This window comes from Acanthochromis polyacanthus, chromosome 1 (genome assembly GCF_021347895.1).
Source record: "Acanthochromis polyacanthus isolate Apoly-LR-REF ecotype Palm Island chromosome 1, KAUST_Apoly_ChrSc, whole genome shotgun sequence".
In the NCBI taxonomy this organism is placed as follows: Eukaryota; Metazoa; Chordata; class Actinopteri; family Pomacentridae; genus Acanthochromis; species Acanthochromis polyacanthus.
In genome coordinates, this window is record NC_067113.1 from 43338415 (window position 1) to 43360373 (window position 21959).

General features: G+C 40.5%; 1 protein-coding gene across 1 annotated transcript in view; it reads left to right on the forward strand.

Moving 5' to 3' along the window:
- LOC110963726 (uncharacterized) overlaps positions 1 to 21959 on the forward strand; it is a 75890-nt gene that overhangs the window by 27077 nt on the left and 26854 nt on the right. The window contains exons 6-9 of the mRNA XM_051951936.1: positions 2372 to 2518; positions 9307 to 9489; positions 11707 to 11783; positions 14266 to 14371. Of these exons, the coding sequence (XP_051807896.1) occupies positions 2372 to 2518; positions 9307 to 9489; positions 11707 to 11783; positions 14266 to 14371 (513 nt within the window). The remainder of the gene's footprint in view (positions 1 to 2371; positions 2519 to 9306; positions 9490 to 11706; positions 11784 to 14265; positions 14372 to 21959) is intronic.

Below are 21959 nucleotides of genomic sequence, written 5' to 3' on the forward strand. Positions count from 1 at the left end.
TGGCTTTCTCAGATCACCACCGGCGCAAAGAGTGACCTCGAACTGACCCGTTTTGAGCAACATCTCCACAGTTTAACTGTCCCTGACAAAGAGGCCAGGCACTGTCCTGGCCCGGCCTGGCCTCTCTGCTCGGGGCCTTTCAGCCTGGAACTGAGACCAGGAAAAGAGGGCTGCAGGCACACAGAGGAGGCGTTGTCTTTCTCCAGCTCTGTCAAATCAAACCCACTGACCCCTCCGCCGCCACCCTTAACCTCCCTGAAAAACTCGCTCCGACTCTCTGCAGCCCTCGTCGGCTGAGAATGACAGCTGAGTTGACAGCAGCAATATGCTTTGAAGTGTCAAGTCAAGTCCCTCTATTGTCTCCATGAGTAGAGTGCCGAGCCGCTCAAGTGCACAATGGTGCGGTGGTGTGTGTGCGTCGTTGTTCACATACTTGACTGTGCGAGGGTGGCTTCATGTGTACATTTATACTCGTCCATGTGGGCAGACGCGGAGGAGCTGAGTTTGCCTTTTCCTTTTGGAGCCTCTGTATATATTATCCTTTTGTCCGGGCCAAGCTGTTCTGCATTTCTAATGTGAGAAAAGCCTCGACAAGCCTCTTTCAGGGAGATGACAAAACACACCACCCAGTGCAACAGTTTCCCTTGCTAATCCCCTGGTTTTTAAACCAGGCAGAGTGAAACAGTTTTGTTTTGATGGTCTGCGAGGAGATAAGCAATTAGTTTGACAGTTTTTGCCGCTGCTCTGAGTGAGGTCTGTGGTAATTAAGGCTTTAGGGCAGCTTTTCTTGCTTTGTGTTTATCGAGGCTGAGATGAAGCTACTTTTGCCCTGAGGTCTGACTGTAACTCTGTCTTTAGACCATCACCTGAGGAGCTGCACTCAGGCATGTCCTGGGTTTGTGTTGGGAGGTGTCCACGTCTTAGAGTTTTCACCTAGAAGGGACAGGCGTGAACTAATCTGACGACAACATTCAGCAATTATGGACGAGATGCAGCCTGAAAAATGTCCTTCAATAGTGTTTTTGTCTTTAGCTTCTGTGCTATTCTCATGAGTTACCCATTAAAACTCAAAATACAAAATACAGATAATACTTTATTGCTAATTTAATAATACTAATGTAGTTTTAGTTATCAGGTCGTTCAAAACAAACACGTTTGCTGAACATATAATTCATAGTTTGAAATAGTTTGATATGTTTGGAATAACCTAGTTGCTGGACACTAGACAAGAAAATGAATGTATTTTTCGCATTGGTCCTTTCATTTTTTTCATTTAAGTTATTAAAATATTACAAAATATTTAATGTTTTTTCTGTGACTGTACTATAAGTGCTTTATTACTGCATTGTGAAATAGCTCCTAAAGTATATTTGTTCTATATATATGATTTGAAATAATGGTAGATAAGGCTGAAAAATTCTCTTAATTATATTCCAAGTCAAATATTATCCTCATTTACACATAGTCAGTGTAGCAGCACTGAAATATGTTGTGTTGCATTTCCTCTTCATTTGTTAGCTTATCTTAGCACAGTATAAGCAGTCACTTTCGTTTATTCGTGTTAGCTATAGACAAGACGTTTAACAGGAGTCAAAATTGTTATTCTGTCTTACCTGATTTTCCATTTCTTTTATAATAACATCCAAAAGTATTACATTTTTTGGCGCTTTCATATAATATCCATATAAAGCTCCAGCTAGGAGACGTTAGCTCCTAGCTGTAGGGGATTTAAGCTGCTAGCTGGAGGAGATGTTAGCTGCTAGCTGGAGGAGATGTTAGCTCCTAGCTGTAGGAGATGTTAGCTCCTAGCTGTAGGAGATGTTAGCTCCTAGCTGTAGGGGATTTAAGCTGCTAGCTAGAGGAGATGTTAGCTCCTAGCTGTAGGAGATGTTAGCTCCTAGCTGTAGGAGACGTTAGCTCCTAGCTGTAGGAGACGTTAGCTCCTAGCTGTAGGAGACATTAGCTTCTAGCTGTAGGAGACATTAGCTTCTAGCTGTAGGAGACGTTAGCTCCTAGCTGTCAGAGACATTAGCTTCTAGCTGTAGGAGAGTTAGCTCCTAGATGTAGATTGATCTTCAAATCATTTTATTAGCAGTTCAAGTTGAAAATAGATTTAAAATCTAAAGACTTTGCTCTCTGACAAGCCAGTCTGTTTGTCTTGAATAAGAAAATCTAACAATCACCTTATTATGAACATAATATGTCCACAGATGCACTGTGCTCATTTACCGGTCACATCTTCTTTACTGTGTTTTATTATTTTCTAATGCAGCAATCCACTGTACCCACATATGTCATTTAGAATACATTTAATCCTTATCATCACCATCATCACCATCATAACAATAACGCCCACTCTGTGTTGTTGCAGGACGATCAGCAGCGTCACACTGCTCGGAGCTCAGCTGCACTCAGTCTTGTGTGTTTGATGAACTGGAGGCCATCGCTCCTCTGTCAGCTTCCTGTTTGTCGCTGGATGAGCCATCAGATTCATCAGGCAGCCCTTCACCTGACACAGGTAACACTCACATACAACAAGAGCTACTAGTAACATTTGTTTTTGATAGACAGTCATGGAAAAAATTATTAGACCACTCTTGTTTTCTTCAATTTCTTGTTCATTTTAATGCCTGGTACAATGAAAGGTACATTTGTTTGGACAAATATAATGAAAACAACAAAAATAGCTCATAAGAGTTTCATTTCAGAGCTGATATCTAGACATTTTCTAGATAATAACCAAAATCACTTAAGTTCTTCCATCAATATCTATGGCATTGTTCTGCCGAAAACAGCTTTTAGGATTCCATGTTTTCTTTTCTGTCTGTTTTAGTCTCATGATCCACACAGGAGTTAGTACTTGATTGCATAACCATTGTTTTTGATGACTGCAGCCATGCGTCTAGGCATGCTCTCCACCAGCTTCTGACATTGTTCTGCTGTCACAGCAGCCCATTCCTGTTGCACAAATTCAAACAAATTTGCCTTGTTTTTGGGCTTGTGATTCTCCATTTTGTGTTTGATAATTTTCCACAGGTTTTCAATTGGATTTAGATCTGGTGATTGAGCAGGCCAAGGCATGGTTCTGATGTTCTGGTTCTCCATCCAGGCTTTAACTGACCTTGCCGTGTGGCAAGGATCATTGTCTTGTTGGAAAATCCAGTCATTGGAGGCAGGAAAGAGTTTTCCAGCTGATGGAAGAAGATTTTTTTCAAGAGTAGTCCTGTACCTGACCTGGTTCATTTGCCCGTCACACAGTTGCATTTGTCCTGTTCCACCCAAGCTGAAACAACCCCAGACGGTCACTGATCCACCCCCATGTTTTAATGTAGGGGCAAGACACTCTGGTTTGTAGGCTTCTCCCGGCTTCCTCCTAACCAGTATGTTGGCTGGAGAGGGCATCAGCTGAAAACTGGATTCATCACTGAAGAGAACCTTAGCCCAATCATCAACAGTCCAATCCTTGTGTTCCCCAGCAAAGAGTAGCCGGGCTTTCCTTTGCCTTTCATTGATGAAGGGCTTCTTCCGTGCCCTGTGTGACTTCAGACCAGCTTCAAGAAGTCGATTTCGAACTGTCCTTGCCGAACAAGTCACATTTCTGGACAGTGCCCACTCATGGTTAAGGTCCCTTGAGGTCTGACGACGATTCCTGACACAGGACCTGATGAGTGCACGGTCATCTCGTGGGGTAGAAAGACGTTTTCTGCCGCGACCAGCTAGCAGTTTGGTAGAACCGTGTTGGGCTTGTTTTTTCTTGGTGTAATGAACGGCTGTCTTGGAGATCTTCAGTTTTTTCGCTACCTGTCTCTCACTCATGCCAATTTCCAGCAGGGTCAAGATGGCTGCCTTTGTAGCTTCACATAATTCTTTAGTTTTAGGCATTATGTGAGAGCTGACAACTTCTGAGATGTTACAGCTTGAATGTCAGCAGGAAACCACTCTACTGTAGGCCTTTGAATGTGCAGTGCTGCTTATGACATGAAACGTTCTCTTATATACCATGGGAATACAATGAAGCGTAACCCGTCAAACAGGACATAAGGTGTTATGGAAACAGTGGCATTGTTTTTGCCCTGAGCTGTTGCATTCCTCAACCTGTTTGCTTTGTATCGTGAACACCTGTGAGCCGGCAAATTTGCCGACCTATCCTATATCTGTGGTTGTGCCCGCCTACAGCCCGAGGAACTGAAGGACTGGTTCAGGAAGCGCGATCTCCTCCTACCAAGGTGCCAGGGGGTCTTTCAGAAGACTCATTCATTCAGTTTTTCAGTGGCAGCTCAGAGGAGAAGCTGAGCGGCCCAGTTGACAAATTTGTAAACTTAGTGTTTGTGCTTCTTGTGCCCATGGGGAGTTTAAATGCTGATGAGCGGTTCATTGACAGTTCAAAGTTTCATTGTTCATTCAGCCAGGGATGTTCCTGTGCTGTACTTCCATTAAATAGTTTCTTTACATTTGTTACCTTTTATTTTTCTTATCTGTTAAATATCGACTTCTAAAGTAAGTTTGCTTTTGGTTATCCATCCATCCATTCTCTGTACACCGCTTTATCCTCACTAGGGTCGCGGGGGGTGCTGGAGCCTATCCCAGCTGACTCGGGGGAAGGCAGGGGACACCCTGGACAGGTCACCAGTCTGTCACAGGGCTACATATACAGACAAACAATCACACTCGCATTCACACCTACAGGCAATTTAGAGTCACCAATTAACCTCAGCATGTTTTTGGACTGTGGGAGGAAGCCGGAGCTTTTGGTTATGTTTTGTTCTTTTATTTCTGTAGCCCCCATTTTTGCATTTAACTCCCTCACTTTTTGTTTTATTCAGTATGTACACCTTTTTTTAAAAAAAAAATTAATTACAGCCCGTCACTCTTTAATTCAGCTTTGTGTTACGTTCTTTGTTACCACCTGACTACCCTAGACAGCCGGGATGTAAGAAGCGGGGCTCGTCCCTTCCGCAGTTCAAAAGGCTGTGGGTTTTTCTGAAGGGTAACTTATTGTTTAGAAAGTTTGGCAGCTGTGTTTAATTTAGATCTCTTTTGTCATGTTCATTGTATTCTTCAGGTAGCGTACCTTTTGTGGTACCAGGCATTGAAATGAAGAAGACATTATCATTGTGGTGTTAGCATGACTGTTAACTATTAGCTATGTTTTTAGATAATTTAATGAATTGTAGACAATCTGTACAAGGCTACGAATTGTTGTCAGACCAGCAGTCGAATGCTCAAAATACTGAATTTACACATGTCAAAAAAAGGAGTGAATTTTCTCATTTGAAATTCATCATTAGGTTAAGAAGTCTTCTGTTTGTCTTGTGTAAATACCCATAGTTTGCTGCAGTTGAAAAGTTAACCGTGTTTGAAAGTTCAGACAGGTTTTATTCTGGCTCAGCTTTCAGTGTTTTGTGACAGATGGACAAAAGTCCAGATATGATTAAAATTTCTTTAAAAAGTCATGTTTGTTTGCTGTTGTTTCCACCTTTGCGTGGCTCCCAGTAATGTCTCAATTAGACATGCTCTCCTTCCTCTGTGACGTCCGCCTTGTTGCAGACAGAGATGGGCTTATCTGAGCACTCACTGTGTCAGGTCTTTGTATTGGGCCAACAAAGGCAGAGTAAATGCGATGTGTGTGTGCACGCCTGTGTTAGATAGCATGTGTGTGTCCTGGAGGTGGTTCAGTGGGCTGCAGAGAGAGATGTTAGCCAGTGAAGACTTCCTCCACCTCCCTCACGGCCTGCTAATCCCTGACAAGGTGTTTAACCTGCTTGCTTGACCCGAACCTCTGTCTGACCCCGACGACCTTTACCCCGGGGATGTGGAAGGATCAGGGCGGCCGCTGCCACAGCAACCGGTGTGATAAAATCAACACAGGGCTCAGGCCAGACGCTCCGCCAAATGTGAGCTAATGCTTCAGACTGATTTTATCAGAGACCGATGTGAAGCACAATTTACATTTGTGTGGGATGTGGCTGATTTAGAGCTTCACTGAGCAGGATTTGTTGAAAAGGACTGATATCTTAGCAGGAGGAGGAATATTTAATCTTCAAATACACCCAAACTGCAAAAGCACCTCAGAAAAATGGATCCAAACACAACTTGAAAAAGTGTAGCTTCCATAGAGCACCCTCAAATGAACCAAAGGGACTCGGACACAGTAATTTATGGTTGAGACAAAGTGCATCACATGAATGAATCTCAGAAAACCAAACGTATAACCAGAGCTGAGTTCATTCAGTTTTTGAAAACACTGACACAGAAACACACCGACCCATAACATCCTGATGCTACCTGATTAATTTACAGTGAATTTAATCTGGGTCTTAAAAAAAAATATATTACTCTATACCCCCCAACATACAGTTTGCCACTGCCCTGCTCCAGAACATCCAGAGGACGGATGAAAATTCAAACACCTTTGCTGGACTGATGGGACGCATGGTGTTGGTGGTGAAGCGACTGTCACAGAAATAAACTGCATTGTCCACTATTTCTGCCTTTTTTAAAAAAAAAAATCATATGTTTTGTAAATTCTTTTCCTTCTTAGCTATTTAAGTACATTTGTATTTTACTCTTGCACTTTGGGTGAATACAAATATATTTGTGATGAAAGATGCGTGTTTTGTCTGTAATCTAAAGAGACTTTATTCAGTGTTAAGTGCACACTTCTACGTAGACACATTTTGACAGATAATCAGTTGTGCATGTCAAGCAGATTTCAATCTGAAACATCAGCAACATACCGGTATGTTGTTTCTTACAACATATGTCACACCAAGCTAGATAAACTGCACTACTGCAGCAGATATATTATTGAAGTGTGCTTACATTACGTGTCTACATACACTACTCACAAAAAGTTACTCAACTTTCAGGTGACATTTATGGAAATTGTAAAAATTAATGCTATGGTGATATTAAATCATGAAAGTAGGGCATTCAAGTAGAAACATGCAATACTGATTTCCTCATCTCAAACAGTTTGTTGAAACAAAAGCTAACAGCAGTGAAGGGTATATCAATAAAAATGTCTCATGACAGTTTGGACAGAACAGCAGCCTTCAGCTGAAATCCGGTACGGTCCTGTCCCACCAGTAGCGTGGTCACGGATGTTCCCAGACAGCAGCTGACCTCTGTCTCGTAATTAAGATCATCTATAAAGGTAAATATAGCTACTATCATCAATTTATTGGATTTGTTTAACGGCCATGTAATTGATGAAAACGTATTATAGGCTAGGTAGCTAAGCTAATGCTAACAGGTTCAGTGTTAACAATCAAAACATCTCTGGCAGTTACCTGTCTTCTCAAACGTAATCGCCGTTACCCGTGACTATGGTAAAGATAAGTAGTTACTAACTGGCAGATTATTTGTTTCTGGATCGTATTGTAGGCTGGAAAACTCAGGAACAGCACCTCCATGTTTACGGTGCGCCACCATCGCGGAACGGCTACTCATGCAGTGACGTACTGACGTCTTGCGGTGACACGACGACGCTGCCGCAACTCGGCTCATAGCCAGTGGAAAAGCAAACGGGATTTTCAGCGGCACGAGACTTGAACCAGACCCGCACCGGCCCTTACCTTGAACCCATGGTTCTCATCTGGTTCCCTTGGTGGAAATGCCCTATCTGTGACCCTGAGTGGGTGGTAACTAGTATGTCCAACATCTTAATCACAGGATTAGTCATTTGTTATCTGCCACTGTGTTTGCTAAGTGCCTTTCAATCTGGCGGCTACTTCTGGCTAATGATGGACTAAAACCTGGCCTAACTGAAAGTGTGTCCTGCCACATTACATTACAGCCGCGGTTATCCCAGGGATTTCCTCTCAACGACTCCTCCATTTATCAGAGGCAACAGTTCCTTTTTCACACCTGAAGGATTGCTTTCACGGTTTGATTTCCCCAACCGACAACGCTTCAAGAGTGGATAACCCAGTCAAGACAAACTCAACACTTTGGAGGTTTTTCTGCAGCTCGAAGGTGTTGCTGGGAAAGCATGTTGTGTGAAATCCCCTCAGATAGGAATGGCAGCTCCACACCCAGCCAGCGTGGGCCTGGGATTTGCATGGGCAGCGAGCCACACTGTCACTGATCCGTTTTTAATTGGGTGTGACGATGAGAACTTTGGAGCCTGAGGGATGGGGGAGGTGGGGTGACAGGGTTGCTCCAGGGTGGAGTGTCTTTGGTTGTGTTGTGTGTAATTTACAGTAATTTCATAATCCAGTCCAACAAGTCCTTCAGTGTAATTTTGAGTCATTATTCTGAAAGGTCAGCAGTTGTTTTCCAGCATGTTTCTGTTGGCTTTGTGTTGTTTGATTCTGTTCAGCATATTCCACTGTCCTACACTTTGCTGACAATATTTGAACAGTTCTATCTTTTGAGTGAAGACATTTGTGTTTTTTAGAGGCTGAATGCTTGATTTTATGGGTGCCTGGGTCTATATATAATTAAGGGACTTTTTGTATCATAGTTGAAGGTTTTTTTTTCTGCTTTCAGGCCTAAAATGAAACCAAACACCACATGGCATTTTTACAGAAACATTCTTCTAAATATTATATATACAATGGAGTAAAGTTGAAATTGAAAGTTATTTATAAAGATATTGTAGCAAACCTGTTGACATGCCATAAATCCACACTTGACTCACACACTACTTCATATTAAATAACTCAGAAAGCCTTGGAGTCTTGCCAGTCTTTTCTTCAGGAGGAAATGACATCATGTGGAGCAGGTCATGTGATCTGGAACTAACACACTTCCTTGAGAGGTGTTTTTGTAACGGGGAACTTAGTTGAAAGTGATTTGTTATTTTCCATATAAAAATTGATATATTGCCAAAAAAGAAGCATCTGTCATGATTATCTCAACTTAATAAAAAGAACACAATCAAAATTATGTCAGAATATGCTCATGTATGCAAGATATATCCTATGGACTTCAAAATCCCTCAATTATGTATTGTATCCGTCATAGAAAAGACATTTTAAATTTTCAGAAGCATTAAATATTATTTTTTTCTGATCTCTAACAGTCTTTACATGTCTAATAAATGTATTTTTTCCTGTGCAGGCGGACTTGTAAACATTACGGTGATTTCACTCACAAGTAAAATCTTTCTATCCTAATACAGCAGGAAGCACCTTGTTTGTCACCTTGTTGTTGCTGCAGACCCATGAGAGCTCTGTTCAGTTGTCCAAATGCCTCTCCTATGCAAAACCAAACCTGTTTGACAGAACATTTAATTCTTATGTGCTGCAGGGCAGCAGGATAATTGTATAGACTAACGGACTTCATTGTCTCCCCCTGCAGACCTGTCTCCTGGCCTTGCAGCGCTGACGGTGGCCTGTGACTCGGGGAATCTGGGCTCCTTGTCCCGGGTCCGGCTGCTCCTCCTGGACCGCCTAGCAACCGGGGACCAGAGTCCATCTGGTCTGGAGGAGGAGATCTACCCACTGGATGACTGGTCTGATCTGATGCAGTACGATACAGCAGGTAGGAGATGGATGGATGGATGGATGGATGGATGGATAGATAGACTATTGATAGATAAACTTTATTGTTTGTCCCAAATGGTGACAGAAATTGTTCTTTGACAGGCTCCAACTATAAAATACAACAAATAAAAATGCACTTGAAACACAAGTTCATAAAGTAGACGTCTAAAAGAAATGTTAAAAGAAACAAGAAAATATTTGAGGTATCAATAAAATAACGGTAAAGCACACTAAAGGAAAACTATTGTGTTCTAAAATCACCTATTTTATGCAAGAAAATAGTCGATTTTAGTGTGTAATAGGATATTGTAAAATGATCTCTGAATAAAACCCCAAACACTTCACACTTAATATAAAATAAATAAACTAAATGGCTTTGTAAATCTGGCAAATGATAGCTATGTAAACATGCTAAGTCTGGAATCACACACTCCACCCTCAGTTTGGGAAATAAACTTGTCCTTGCAAAACCAGTTAAATATCATTTATGGTTTGTAGGAATCTGAGGGAACACAGAAACTGTCTAATGCCAGGATTAAATCTAATCCTCTAAACACATCCAGATGTGTTTGATAGCCTGAAACTGAGCCAAAAGAGGAAGTTCCAACTCAGTACAGACAAACTTTGAGTCACTACGTCTCACTCTTCTACTATGTAACGTGTTTATTCAGTCAATGTGTGTCTTAACTATCTGTGATTTATCATGAGGGTGTGAAACCTCCATTACTTTGGATTGTTGGTATATTTTTAAAAGTCTGTTGTTGTCGACACGCAATCTCAGTCGCCAGTTTGACTGAGATCGTTTGATAAGCAGAAACCGTCACTTTAACAACAGAGAGCCGTCAGACAGGTGTGTGGGGAAAACACGCATGACCCGACACGGGGGAAAAACACGACACTGGAGGTGTTTTTTCTCCGTCTGCGGCCGGCCTTGACAGTAAGCGATGCCTTTATGGCGTCGAGCGGCTTTTTTGTTTTAACGAGCTGCGATACCAACTCTCATCTGCTCCCAGGCATGCCGCTGCGAGCTCTTAACCGCTTTTCCAAGAAAGGTGTGGCGGCTCGGAGGAAAGGTTTATAGGGATATCAGGATGTGCCATATTAATAAAGATCAAACCGCTGCGTGGATCATTAACTGGGAAACTCCAACTAAGATAGCTGCAGACACTTCGAACCAAGCAGTGCACACACAACAATGGATAAGAAGCCAGGAAGAGTGTGTGCAGAAAGCTCAGTTAGTCTAGCGGCTGGTTTTTATAGTCCAATAAGACATTAGAGACAAAGATAAACACTGTGGATGCTTAAAGGTTCAGTTTAACCAAATCTTTACATGTTGTATTTACAAAAAAATGCAAAGCCATCATTGCCTTTGAAACAGAAGTGTCTAACATTGTGTGTCTTTTCAGTTGAGCCACCATCCCTGAGTAACACTGCAATTTTGCTCAGCGTTTCAGTGTTAAATGTTTTGAACAACTTTTACTTTGTACAAACTGATCTCTGTGTGACCGTGCACTGGCATTTGTATCATCAATCCTTAGACTTTTTAAACACCAAGCTGATACGGCCGTAAAGAGTTTTCACTTTCTCCTAAAGGAATAGTGACAGTCTGACAGCTAGCATGACAGTTAGCCGCTGTCTCCATGAAAGCCACTCTCTGTGTGGTTTGTGGATTATTCAGAGAAAGAAGGGACTTGATTTCTGTTGGTGAATTTATGCTGAAATTCCATTAAATTGATGCACGCTGCAGAAAATCTGTCTGCATGACTAGATTTGAACGGAGGTAAAATATGTTTTTAACATGGACTTACTCCTAACCAGCAACAGAGAAATATGAATACGGTGATTTTGTTTTTTCTATTCATGCATCAGTGTTTACAATAAGAGTGTCTGAGTTTGCTGGAAGCTCGTCTTTCCTCTCTGTGTGTCTCCGGGACAATGTTTGCACCTGGCATGCTCCTGGACAGGTGCTCCTCTGGGGTTTTGTGTCTCCATTTTCTGCCATTATTTGCTCAGAGATTAAGAGCCATAATTGGAACTACTACACGACATGACTCATATCTGAGCACACACACTCGAGTACAAAAGACATGCAAGTGTGTGCCAGAGGCCAGCACTTATGTACACACATGCATGCCTGCCTGCAGCGCAGCTTCCAAACACGCTCTTGCTTCTTCTGCCTTTAGCCTGACGTGGTGTTCTCTGTGGTTCTTGTTAGGTGTTTTGAGGCCCCGCACAGCTGGCAGCGTCTCTGAAAGGTGTGACTCGGCAGGGAAAGTCCGGGGAAACAAATCGGTGAGTGCCGCCCCCTCCTCCGTTCATCTATCAGATTTTTTTCTTTCTTTCCAAAAGCAGGACTTGCACCTTGCTTGACTTTATGGATACGTGGGTCAATATATAACTGAGGGACTTTTTGTAACACAGTTGACATTTTTGCTGTTTTCAGGTCTAAAACCAACATGGCCGCCGATAACCAAACACCACATGACATTTTTACACAAAGATTCTTCTAAATGTTCTACATACAATTGAGTAAAATTAAAGTTGAAAGTTATTTATAAAGATATTGTAGTAAACCTGTTGACATGCTAGAAATCCACTCTTGACTCACACACTATTTTATATTAAATAACTCAGAAAGCCTTGGAGTCTTCCAGTCTTTTCTTCAGGAGGAAATGACATCATACGGAGCAGGTGATGTGATCTGGAATTAACACACTTCCTTGACAAAGAACGACAAAAACGAGACACAAAATGACAAAACCAAGACACAAAACGACAAAAACAAGACAAAAAAAACGACAAAACCAAGACACAAAATGACAAAACCGAGACACAAAATTACAAAAATGAGACACAAAATGGCAAAACCAAGACACAAAATGACAAAAATGAGACAAAAAAACGACAAAACCTAGACACAAAAAGGTCAAAAACTTTGCACAAAACGACAAAAATGAGACACAAAATGACAAAAATGAGACAAAAAATGACGAGACAAAAAATGACATACAAAACGACAAAACCAAGAAAGAAAATGACAAAATAGAGACACAAAATGACAACAATAAGACCCAAAATAACCAAGCAGAAACAAAATGACAAAATAGAGACACAAAATGACAACAATAAGACCCAAAATGACCAAGCAGAAACAAAATGACAAAAATGAGAAACAGAATGACAAAAATGAGACAGAAAACGACATAAACGAGACACAAAATGACAAAAATGAGAAACAGAATGACAAAAATGAGACAGAAAACGACATAAACGAGACACAAAATTACAAAAATGAGACACATAATGACAAAACCAAGACACAAAACGACAAAAATGAGACACAAAATGACAAAACTAAGACACAAAATGACAAAAATGAGACAAAAAATGACGAGACACAAAATAACAAAAAATGATATACAAAATGACAAAACCAAGAAAGGAAATGACAAAATAGAGACACAAAATGACAACAGTAAGACCCAAAATAACCAAGCAGAAACAAAATGACAAAAATGAGAAACAGAATGACAAAATGAGACACAAAACGACATAAACGAGACACAAAATGACAAAAATGATACACAAAATGACAAAAACGACAAAACCGAGACTCAAAGCTACAAAGCTGATACACCAAACGTGGAGCTGGTCAGGTGATTTGCAATTAACACAATACCTTCATTACAGGATTTGCACCTTGTTGTGAGCAAACACTAGACCTTCAGGAATCACTCGGATCGCACAATAACCCCAAAGCATGCGCACACAGTCTGCCTCCCACACAAAGAGCCCCTTTTACAAACTCGGACCGCCGTGCATTTATAACTGTCATTCCAGTAAGACGAGCCAAATTGTTGTCGATAATTGAGACACAATATAACAGAGGGCACGCGGCGTGCAGCAGGTGTGTGGTTAATCAGTCATGGGCTGCAGGGCGGGGGGGGAACCCGACTGTATGGCAGGCTTTTACACCGGCTCATTGCTCCGTCGCAGAGGGGGGAACGCACAGCTAAACGCCTGACACGGTGGGATTCTTTTGGAGGATGCACCAGCGCTCGGATCAGACGGGGGGTTTGGGGGAGTGAGGGGTCAGTGGGGGTAAACAGGGCTTGTGCATGCTGGGCTGCAGTGGAATGGATGCAGGTGCTCCACGTGATCTACGATTAATCTCCCCTTTATGACGGACGAGAGAGAGCCCCTGAAAAGCATGAATGAGACTCATAAGCCCCCCGCAATTACGCCAAACTACAATGAGGAGCTGAAGTGCTCCGAGCTGGATTCATGCGACACCATTTGCATAATTCACCGCACCGAACCGCGTATCCACACACAGGATTATTTATAATGGAGAGAAACGATGTCTCCTGGGTGATTTAAGAATACAGTCGGACAAGAATCTGCTTGGTGTAGCAAATGTCTTTAGATAACATACCCATGTAGACACCATCATCAGTCCTCAGACCTGTTTAATACAAGAAGAAATGCAACTTTTTAACAACTGTCACTGTCTCCTGCAATTTCATCGCAACAAATACGCTTAGCACATTGCAGTTTTTTAGAAAAACTGCCGCGAATTCAGGCATTTTAGGACGCAACAATGTCAGAAAAAGCCTGTGAAATCCTGGAGGGACTAAATGCTAAGTCACTGCTCGGATCTACATTCAGGAGCTCTTTTCTCCTCAGATCTGTTTTTAGTGTGACACAGCTATCTCAGACTTCCAGGTGCTTGGCATGTTGCTATTGAAGATGTCTGTCCTCTGCTTTCTTGCAGGATCAGTCTGACGGAGGTTCTGAATCTCCGTCTTCATGGATCATCGACCCGAGTCCGTCGTTCAGCATGTTCAGATCCTCTTCTCCTCCCTGTCAGTCCAACCACAGTACGTTACCCTTTAACCCTCCTGTTGTCTTCATTTACAGCCACCAAAAAATACTGTTTCCTTGTCTGAAAAAAATGCAAAAATTCAGCAAAAAAATCCCCAAATTTCTGAAAATTTGTAAAACCTTCAGTAACGAAATTCCAATAATTCCTTAAAAGTTTTATTTTTAAAAAAAATCCCCCAATTTTGGCAAGAAAATTCTTGTAAATATTTTCAAAAAACGAGTAAAAAGCTTCTAAAAAAATTTTTTTTGCAGTGAAACTTCTGATGTCCACATTTTCAAACTTTTTGTGGAATCTTTGAGCATTTTTTGGTGGAAAAAAGAAATGTTAAAAATGTTTCTTATGAACACAAAAAAATCAACCCTTATCCAGCGAATTTCACTTTATTTTGGTTGATTTTTTTTCTGAATGGTCTTAAAGAAAATCTGAGAAGTTTTACTGATACATATGGAATCACTTTAGATATTTTTAGGATATTTTTGGGAAGATTTTTGCTCATTTTTTGAAAACATTTACAAGAATTTTCTTGCCAAATTTGGAAGCATAATTTTTTGGTGCCCGTAAATGAGGACAACAGGAGGGTTCAGAAACATTTTTAAAATTTCTTTTTTTTCCACCAAAAAATGTATAAAGATTTCCCAAAAATGTTGAAAATGTCACATCAGAAGTTTCACTGTGATGATTTTTTTCCCCCACATTTTCAATCTTTAATATGGGTCCGTTTTGACCTGCATTACAACATGAGGGTTAAATCTGCCCAGAAAATATTATTTTACTGTCTGTCTGTGTTGCTATGACAGGCCACCTCTGTGTTAGGACTGGCGCTCTCTTTTAAGAGCCCATAACAGCCATACTTAATCAATACGAGAGCCCATCTTCAGCATTAGCGTCTGATCCGGTAAAAGCCCACTCAGTCCCTGCTAGCTCTGCTTTATTAGGAGCCATTGTCTCCTCACTGTCAGCGCTGTGTTTGGCGTTCTCTTGCCTCCGGTACACTTAAGCCCGCTAATCCTCGCTCGGGCCAGCTGGCCTGCAGTATCGCCTTCACCTGTAGGGCCGGCTTGTGTACATTCATGAGTGATGGCTCGGAGGCAGCGCTTACTGTACGGACCACAAACACTGGAAAGCTGGCAGCGTGAGACGAGGAAGAAGTCACCCTTGAGCTAATGGCTCGCTCTTTTTCCTCCCGCCTTCATTCGACCTCATCAGTCAGACTGTGATCACGGCGACTCTCATGTCCGGTATCAGTCATTGTGCTACGAGGCTAATGGTCCGTAGAACGCCGTATACCTGGAGGAGCCTTCAAACGCATCCATCATACCTGTGATTGATACGTCTGAGGGCCAAACTGCAGCTAAACAATTAGATCGAGGATACAGTCATATGTCTTTCTGATCCAGTATGTCCTGTGTCAGCGTGGCGTGGCTGCTTGACATTAATATTATAATCTGGCAGTGTTTCAGTTTTTGAAACGTACGTGTTAGTTTTTGCACAAAAGTTGCAGGGATAGTTATCCTGGCAGTGTTTTGTTGTAGAAAGACTGGATGGAAATTTCATACAAAGAAAGAACACATTGTTAACCCTCCTGTTGTTTTCATTTACAGGCTAAAAATATTGTTTCTTTGATTGAAAAAAATTCAGCCAAAAAAAATCCCCAGATTTCTGAAAATTTGCAAAACCTTCAGGAAGAAAATTCCAATAATTCCTTAGAAGCTTCACTTAAAAGTGTTATTTTAAAAAATCGTCCAAATGTGGCAAGAAAATTCTTGTAAATATTTTCAAAAAATGGGTAAAAATCTTTCAAAAAAAATTAAAGTGATTGCAAATATATCAATAAAATTTCTCTTTAAGAACATTACATAAAACAATCAACCAAATTCCAGCAAAATTCGCTGGATTTTGGTTGATTTCTTTTGTGAATGTTCTTAAGAAACATTTTTAACATTTCTTTATTTCCACCAAATGTTCTAAGATGGACGATTTTTGAGTCATTTTTAACAGTTTTATATCAGCTTGGATCGTTTCTCATCATTTTGGAACATTTTTGTGACTTTGGGATCATTTTCAAGTCATTTAGGACAAATTTCATGTCATTCTGGACTAATTTTCCATTGGTATGGATCATTTTCAAGCCATCTGGGACAATTTTCGAGTCATCTCGCAAATATGGAGCGATTACCCGTCTAACTTTGCTGTTGCCATGGCACCCAGAACCTCTGAGCTGCACCTCTATACGCTTCTTTATCTCTTGTGTTTATGACCAGGATGAGTGACCACACTAGTTAAGGGCAATTTAATGCAATTTTAGTGCCATTTCTTCAGCAGACTGATTGATTTATTAGCTTGTTAAATGCCTACAATGTACATCCATTGTCAGGCAGACAATGAGTGAAACTGCCTTCAGCTTTAAGATCCTGCTTGACACTTTTAAAACAAGACTTTCCTCGTTTGACCACGGAAAAAAAAGATGTCACACAGAGGCTCCTGTTGATGGCTTGTGTGCTTTGACCTTTAAGAGGCCAAAGGCATGGTCACCGTTTGAGGGGGGAGGTCAGCGGCAGGGCGTGGAGGGGTCGCTCCGGAGGTCACGGCCTCTAAAAGATGCCCAGTGTGTGGCATGTCTTTGTGTGGAAAGGTGAGATCTGGTTCCCCTGGAGGTGCGAGCAGTTCGAGCTTTCATTAAGCCTTCTAAGTAATGGAGGGAATGACCCCACTCTGACTCCAAGTATATGAGGCTGCAGAGAAAATGGGCAGTTAAAATGACCAGACATGCTGATTTACATTTAGATTAGTGAAATTTTAATGTTTTTTTTTGTCGCTCTTGTCACATTTTTACTCACTGTGGGCTCATTTTTTACTGCAGTATTACAGTGCAACACATTTATAGTGTCAGAAAAATTGTAATTTCTTTGATTTTTACTAAAATATAATAAAAACTAAAACCCAACGTATACATTCTAATTTGATTTGATAACGTACTTGTCTCGTTTCTGCGGTACATTTCGGCCACTTTCAGCCAAAAAATGAATGAATTTTTGTCACATGACTGTTGCTCACAGCCAAATCAGTCATGACTGTAGAGGTCTGTGGTGGAATGCAGAATTTATTTTTTTTTACAGTGTTGTGGAACCAAACTGTTTGTTTTTGACAAATTTAAGTGAGACGTGAAACCGACATAAAATCATCTACTAGTGACAAAAACGAGACACGAAATGACAAAACCAAGACATATTATTGTTTAACTAGGTTGTGGTTATTAAATTCAGATTGTTATTTAGTTGACATTTTAGTGATTTCCAGTCATTTTTTTATTTATAAATGATTGTTTCCATAATAAATAATTATGGAATTTGTAAAGACATGATCATAATGAACATAAAAACATTAGTTTTTTTCCTTTTAATAGAAATGTATACAAGATATATCCCATGGACTTCAAAAGTCCCTCAGTTATATATTGACTAGGACAATTTTGAGGCATTTTGGACAATTTTCTTGTCATTTTCAACGATTTTTATGCAATCTTGGATCTTTTCTCATCATTTTGGATCGGTTTAGGACAAATTTCATGTCATTCTGGACTAATTTTCCATAAATATGAATGATTTTAAAGTCATTTTTAAGAAATGTTGAGTCATTTTGGATGATGTTTGAGTCATTTTGCACAATTTTGGAGTCATTTGTGGTCATTTTCTTGTCATTTTCAACTCTTTTTATCTCAGTTTGGATCCTTTCTCGTCATTTTTGATCAATCTGTGTCTTTAGGATAATTTTCAAGAAATTTTAGACAAATTTCATGTCACTCTGGACTAATTTTCCATAATTATGGATCATTTTCAAGTCATTCTGAACAATTTTTGAGTCATTTTTGGCAAGTTTTGAGTCATTTTGGGGAATTTTTGGGTAATTTTCCACAATTTTCAAGTCATTTTGGACAATTTTGAGTCATCTCAACTTAAAAAGAACACAATCAACACTGCATTTCCCATGATGCAACTAAATAATAGTCATTTAACATGAACTTACACATAAACTGAATAAAGTTAACTAAATGAACCCCCCTTTTGTCAAATTATATCAAAATATACATGTTTTTAATTCAGTATTCATTTATTTTTTTCTGATATCTACATCAGCGAATCAATTGAAAATGAATCAGAGATTAAATGTGGACCAGAAATCCCCGGCGATAAGACGCTCCTGCTCCCCGGCCAGGCTCATGATAAGACCTTTGTCCATGTTTGCTCATCAGGAATTCATAGGTGGAATAATCCCTCCCCTCATAATTGTTTCATGGTCACTCCTGCGTTCGCCCTGAGGTTTAGCATTCAGCTGCTACTAAAGATGTTAGTGTCCAAATGAATGTAGCGATGTGCGGGGCCACAAAGAGCACTAATCTGAACCGACCCTGGTGGATTGTTCCAGGGGAGCTGAAGGAAGCTACGGGGCAGATTAGACCGCAGAAAGACAGAGATGATGCGAGCGAAGATTAGTCGTGTACTAAGCGAGGATCGTTTCCCCCCAGAGGACCACACACTGACAGTGTAGCCATGTCGCTATTGTCTCTAAGCCACCGCCGCTGTGGACTCATCGGCTATTGTCTCTGAAATCCTTCAGCGTTTCCCTAAAAATCTGGACTCAAGCCCTTTGATTGGCACTTGTCAGGGGCTGATAGAGAGGGTGACGTGTTGGGAAAGGCTCCGATAAAAGGAAAATCCCCCTCCCCATGAATAATAATTTGGCGAGGATTTTCCTTTTTTTTTACTCCCATTCTGCCATTCTTGGAGGAGATAGAGGAGTGAAAGCTCTGGGTGGCATCAGTGAATAGCCTCCGCTCGCCGATTGTCTCGCCGATGCTCATCCCTTTCTCAAACACCCAAAGAAAGAGATACAAGTCCAACCTTCTTGCCTCTGCCTGGTGCGCTGGATGTTCAGGGGCAGGCGGGCCGTGTGTGCTTTTTGTCTCCGGTGGCCTTTTGGAGATCAGCGAGGGGATTTGACTCGGCCGCTCGCAGCCAAATCCAGCTATCTGCTGCGTTCAGATGCTGCGGTTGGTATGGTAACCTGCTCTGTGTGTTTTAGATGAGCTCTTGTTTCCAGCCTGAACTGACCAGTAATCACCGCCATGCATTCATGGATTAGGATAGGAAGGTTTAAAAAGGAGGAAACCAAAGCCTGAATCAGTTCAGTCGCAGCTTCGCCCACATTTAAAGATCGCTCATCGTAGAAATGGTGAAGAAATCAGATTCAGTTTGTTCATTAAACCAGGAAAAATACACTATTGCTTGTTATATTGTCTCAAAAGTTCTCATTTTAGTTCAGGTTCCACATTTAGTCCAATCTGATCTCCAGTAAAATCACAGCATAATAACCTATAAATAGCCACAACTCCAGGTTTTTCCTCGGTTTTCGTGCAAAAATTTTTTAAATTTAAGGAATTATCTTTTCACAAAACATTATGAACAACCTGACATTTCTTAAGAGAAGTGTGATTAAGTTTCAACAACATTCAGCCTCAGTTTGTCATTTAAACATTACAGCTTCCAGATCAGAGTGTCTACAAAGGGACACATTTAGTCACAGCTATGTGGAACTGAACGATGTAGTATTTTACTTTATGATCAAAACGAAGTCAGATACCAAAAAACAAGATAAAATATTACAAAAATGACTCGCAAAACGTTAGACAAGACACAAAAAAGTGACAAAAATTAAACAAAACAAATTACTAATTGACAAAAAATGGACAAATGACAAAAACGAGACAAAAAATGGCAAAAGCAAGAAAAAAATAGGCAAACACAAGCAAGACAAAATGACACACAAAACGAATGAAGCAAAACACAAAATGATAAAAATAAGACAAAAAAACAAAAGTGAGATAAAAGGAAACACAAAACAACAAAAAACAGAAACAAAACATGAGACAAACAACAAAACTCAGAGAAAAAAGAAAAAAAAAGCAACACAAAATATTACAAAAATGACTCGCAAAACGGCAAGATGTGAGACAAATGACACAAAACAAAAAGAGACGAAAATTAGACAAAAAGTTACAAATTGACAAAAATGGACAAATGGTAAAAATTAGACAAAAAATGACTAAATCAGAAACAAAACGACACAAAACATGAGACAAACAACAGAAGTCAGACCAAAGAAACAACAAAACAAGACAAAATATTACAAAAATGAGACCCAAAATGACAAAAGAACAATCTAGTATTTTACTTTATGACCAAAACAACTTGTCATGGTCTAGAAATGACTTTAAATTTATAGTTTTACTAATTTACAATCTGCAGTTCATGTCTTCTCTGTAATTTTTACACTTTGAGGGCCGGATTGGACCCTCTGGGGGGCCGGTTTTGGCCCGCGGGCCGCATGTTTGACACCCCTGCTCTAGATGTTTTTTGTTGCATATGAAAAGGAATGATGAATTTCGTGCTCTGAGGATGAATAAATTCCCTACGTTGTCATCTGTTTGGGTGACATCGGGGTTTGGGAGGCGTGTGATTGTGTGCAGCGTGGTGGAAGACGTCCTGTCAGATGAGACGTGGCTCCATCAATCTGGACCGCTGACCTCTGGACGCTCACCGGCGGGATAAATGAATACTCGCCTCCATGTTCGGAAGGCTTAATGAATCTGATGCTCCTCTGCTGGTCGAGCTCTCTCCTCCTAATGAATGGAACCGTCTCCAGATGTATCACATTTTGAGTTTTCGCTCAACACAAGAAACACTCGTGTTTGCCGAAGCAGCGCGAAGAAAAGAGGCCGAAACTCTAATGGAAACTGTTCCAAGAGACAATTGGAACCTTCTTTAAGCTGAAGTCTGCATTGATGGCGGTCTTTGTCTCTGGGCTCCTACACCAAGAAGTGTATTCTGTAGACTCTGCATTCAGAGATAATGGGACTCTTAATTGGCTGGTCAGTGACAAAATGGATGTCTGTTTGAGTTTCCTCTCCTTAGGAAGGCATTTGGAAGGACTGAATGGAGATGTAATGTAATGAGAATTAATGTTTATTAAAGGACTAGAAATGGGTTTTAGTGCTTTTTACTGGGTTAGTCCGTGGACCAGACCACGGACTAACCCATCAGGGATCCGGATGGCATTACTGAACGCTCACTCCATCTCCAACAAATCAATCACTCTTAATGAAATATTGGCACCACCTCAGATGGCCAAACCTAAGTGGTACTAAAATGTACATTGGGTTAATATGAGTACATTAAGATGTGATGTGATTAAGATGTTGTTTTGTGTCTTGTTTTTGTCGTTTTGTGTCTTTTTTCTGTCGTTTTGAGTCTTGTTTGTCGTTTTGTGTCTTGTTTGTCGTTTTGTGTCTTGTTTTTGTCGTTTTGTGTCTTGTTTCTGTTATATTGTCTTCTGTTATTTTGTGTCTTGTTTTTGTGTTTTTTGTCTTGTTTTGTCGTTTTGTGTCTTGTTTTTGTCGTTTTGTCTTGTTTCTGTCGTTTTGTGTCTTGTTTTTGTTTTTTGTCTTGTTTTTGTTTTTTGTCTTGTTTCTGTCGTTTTGTCTTGTTTTTGTTATTTTGTGTCTTGTTTCTGTCGTTTTGTCTTTTGTC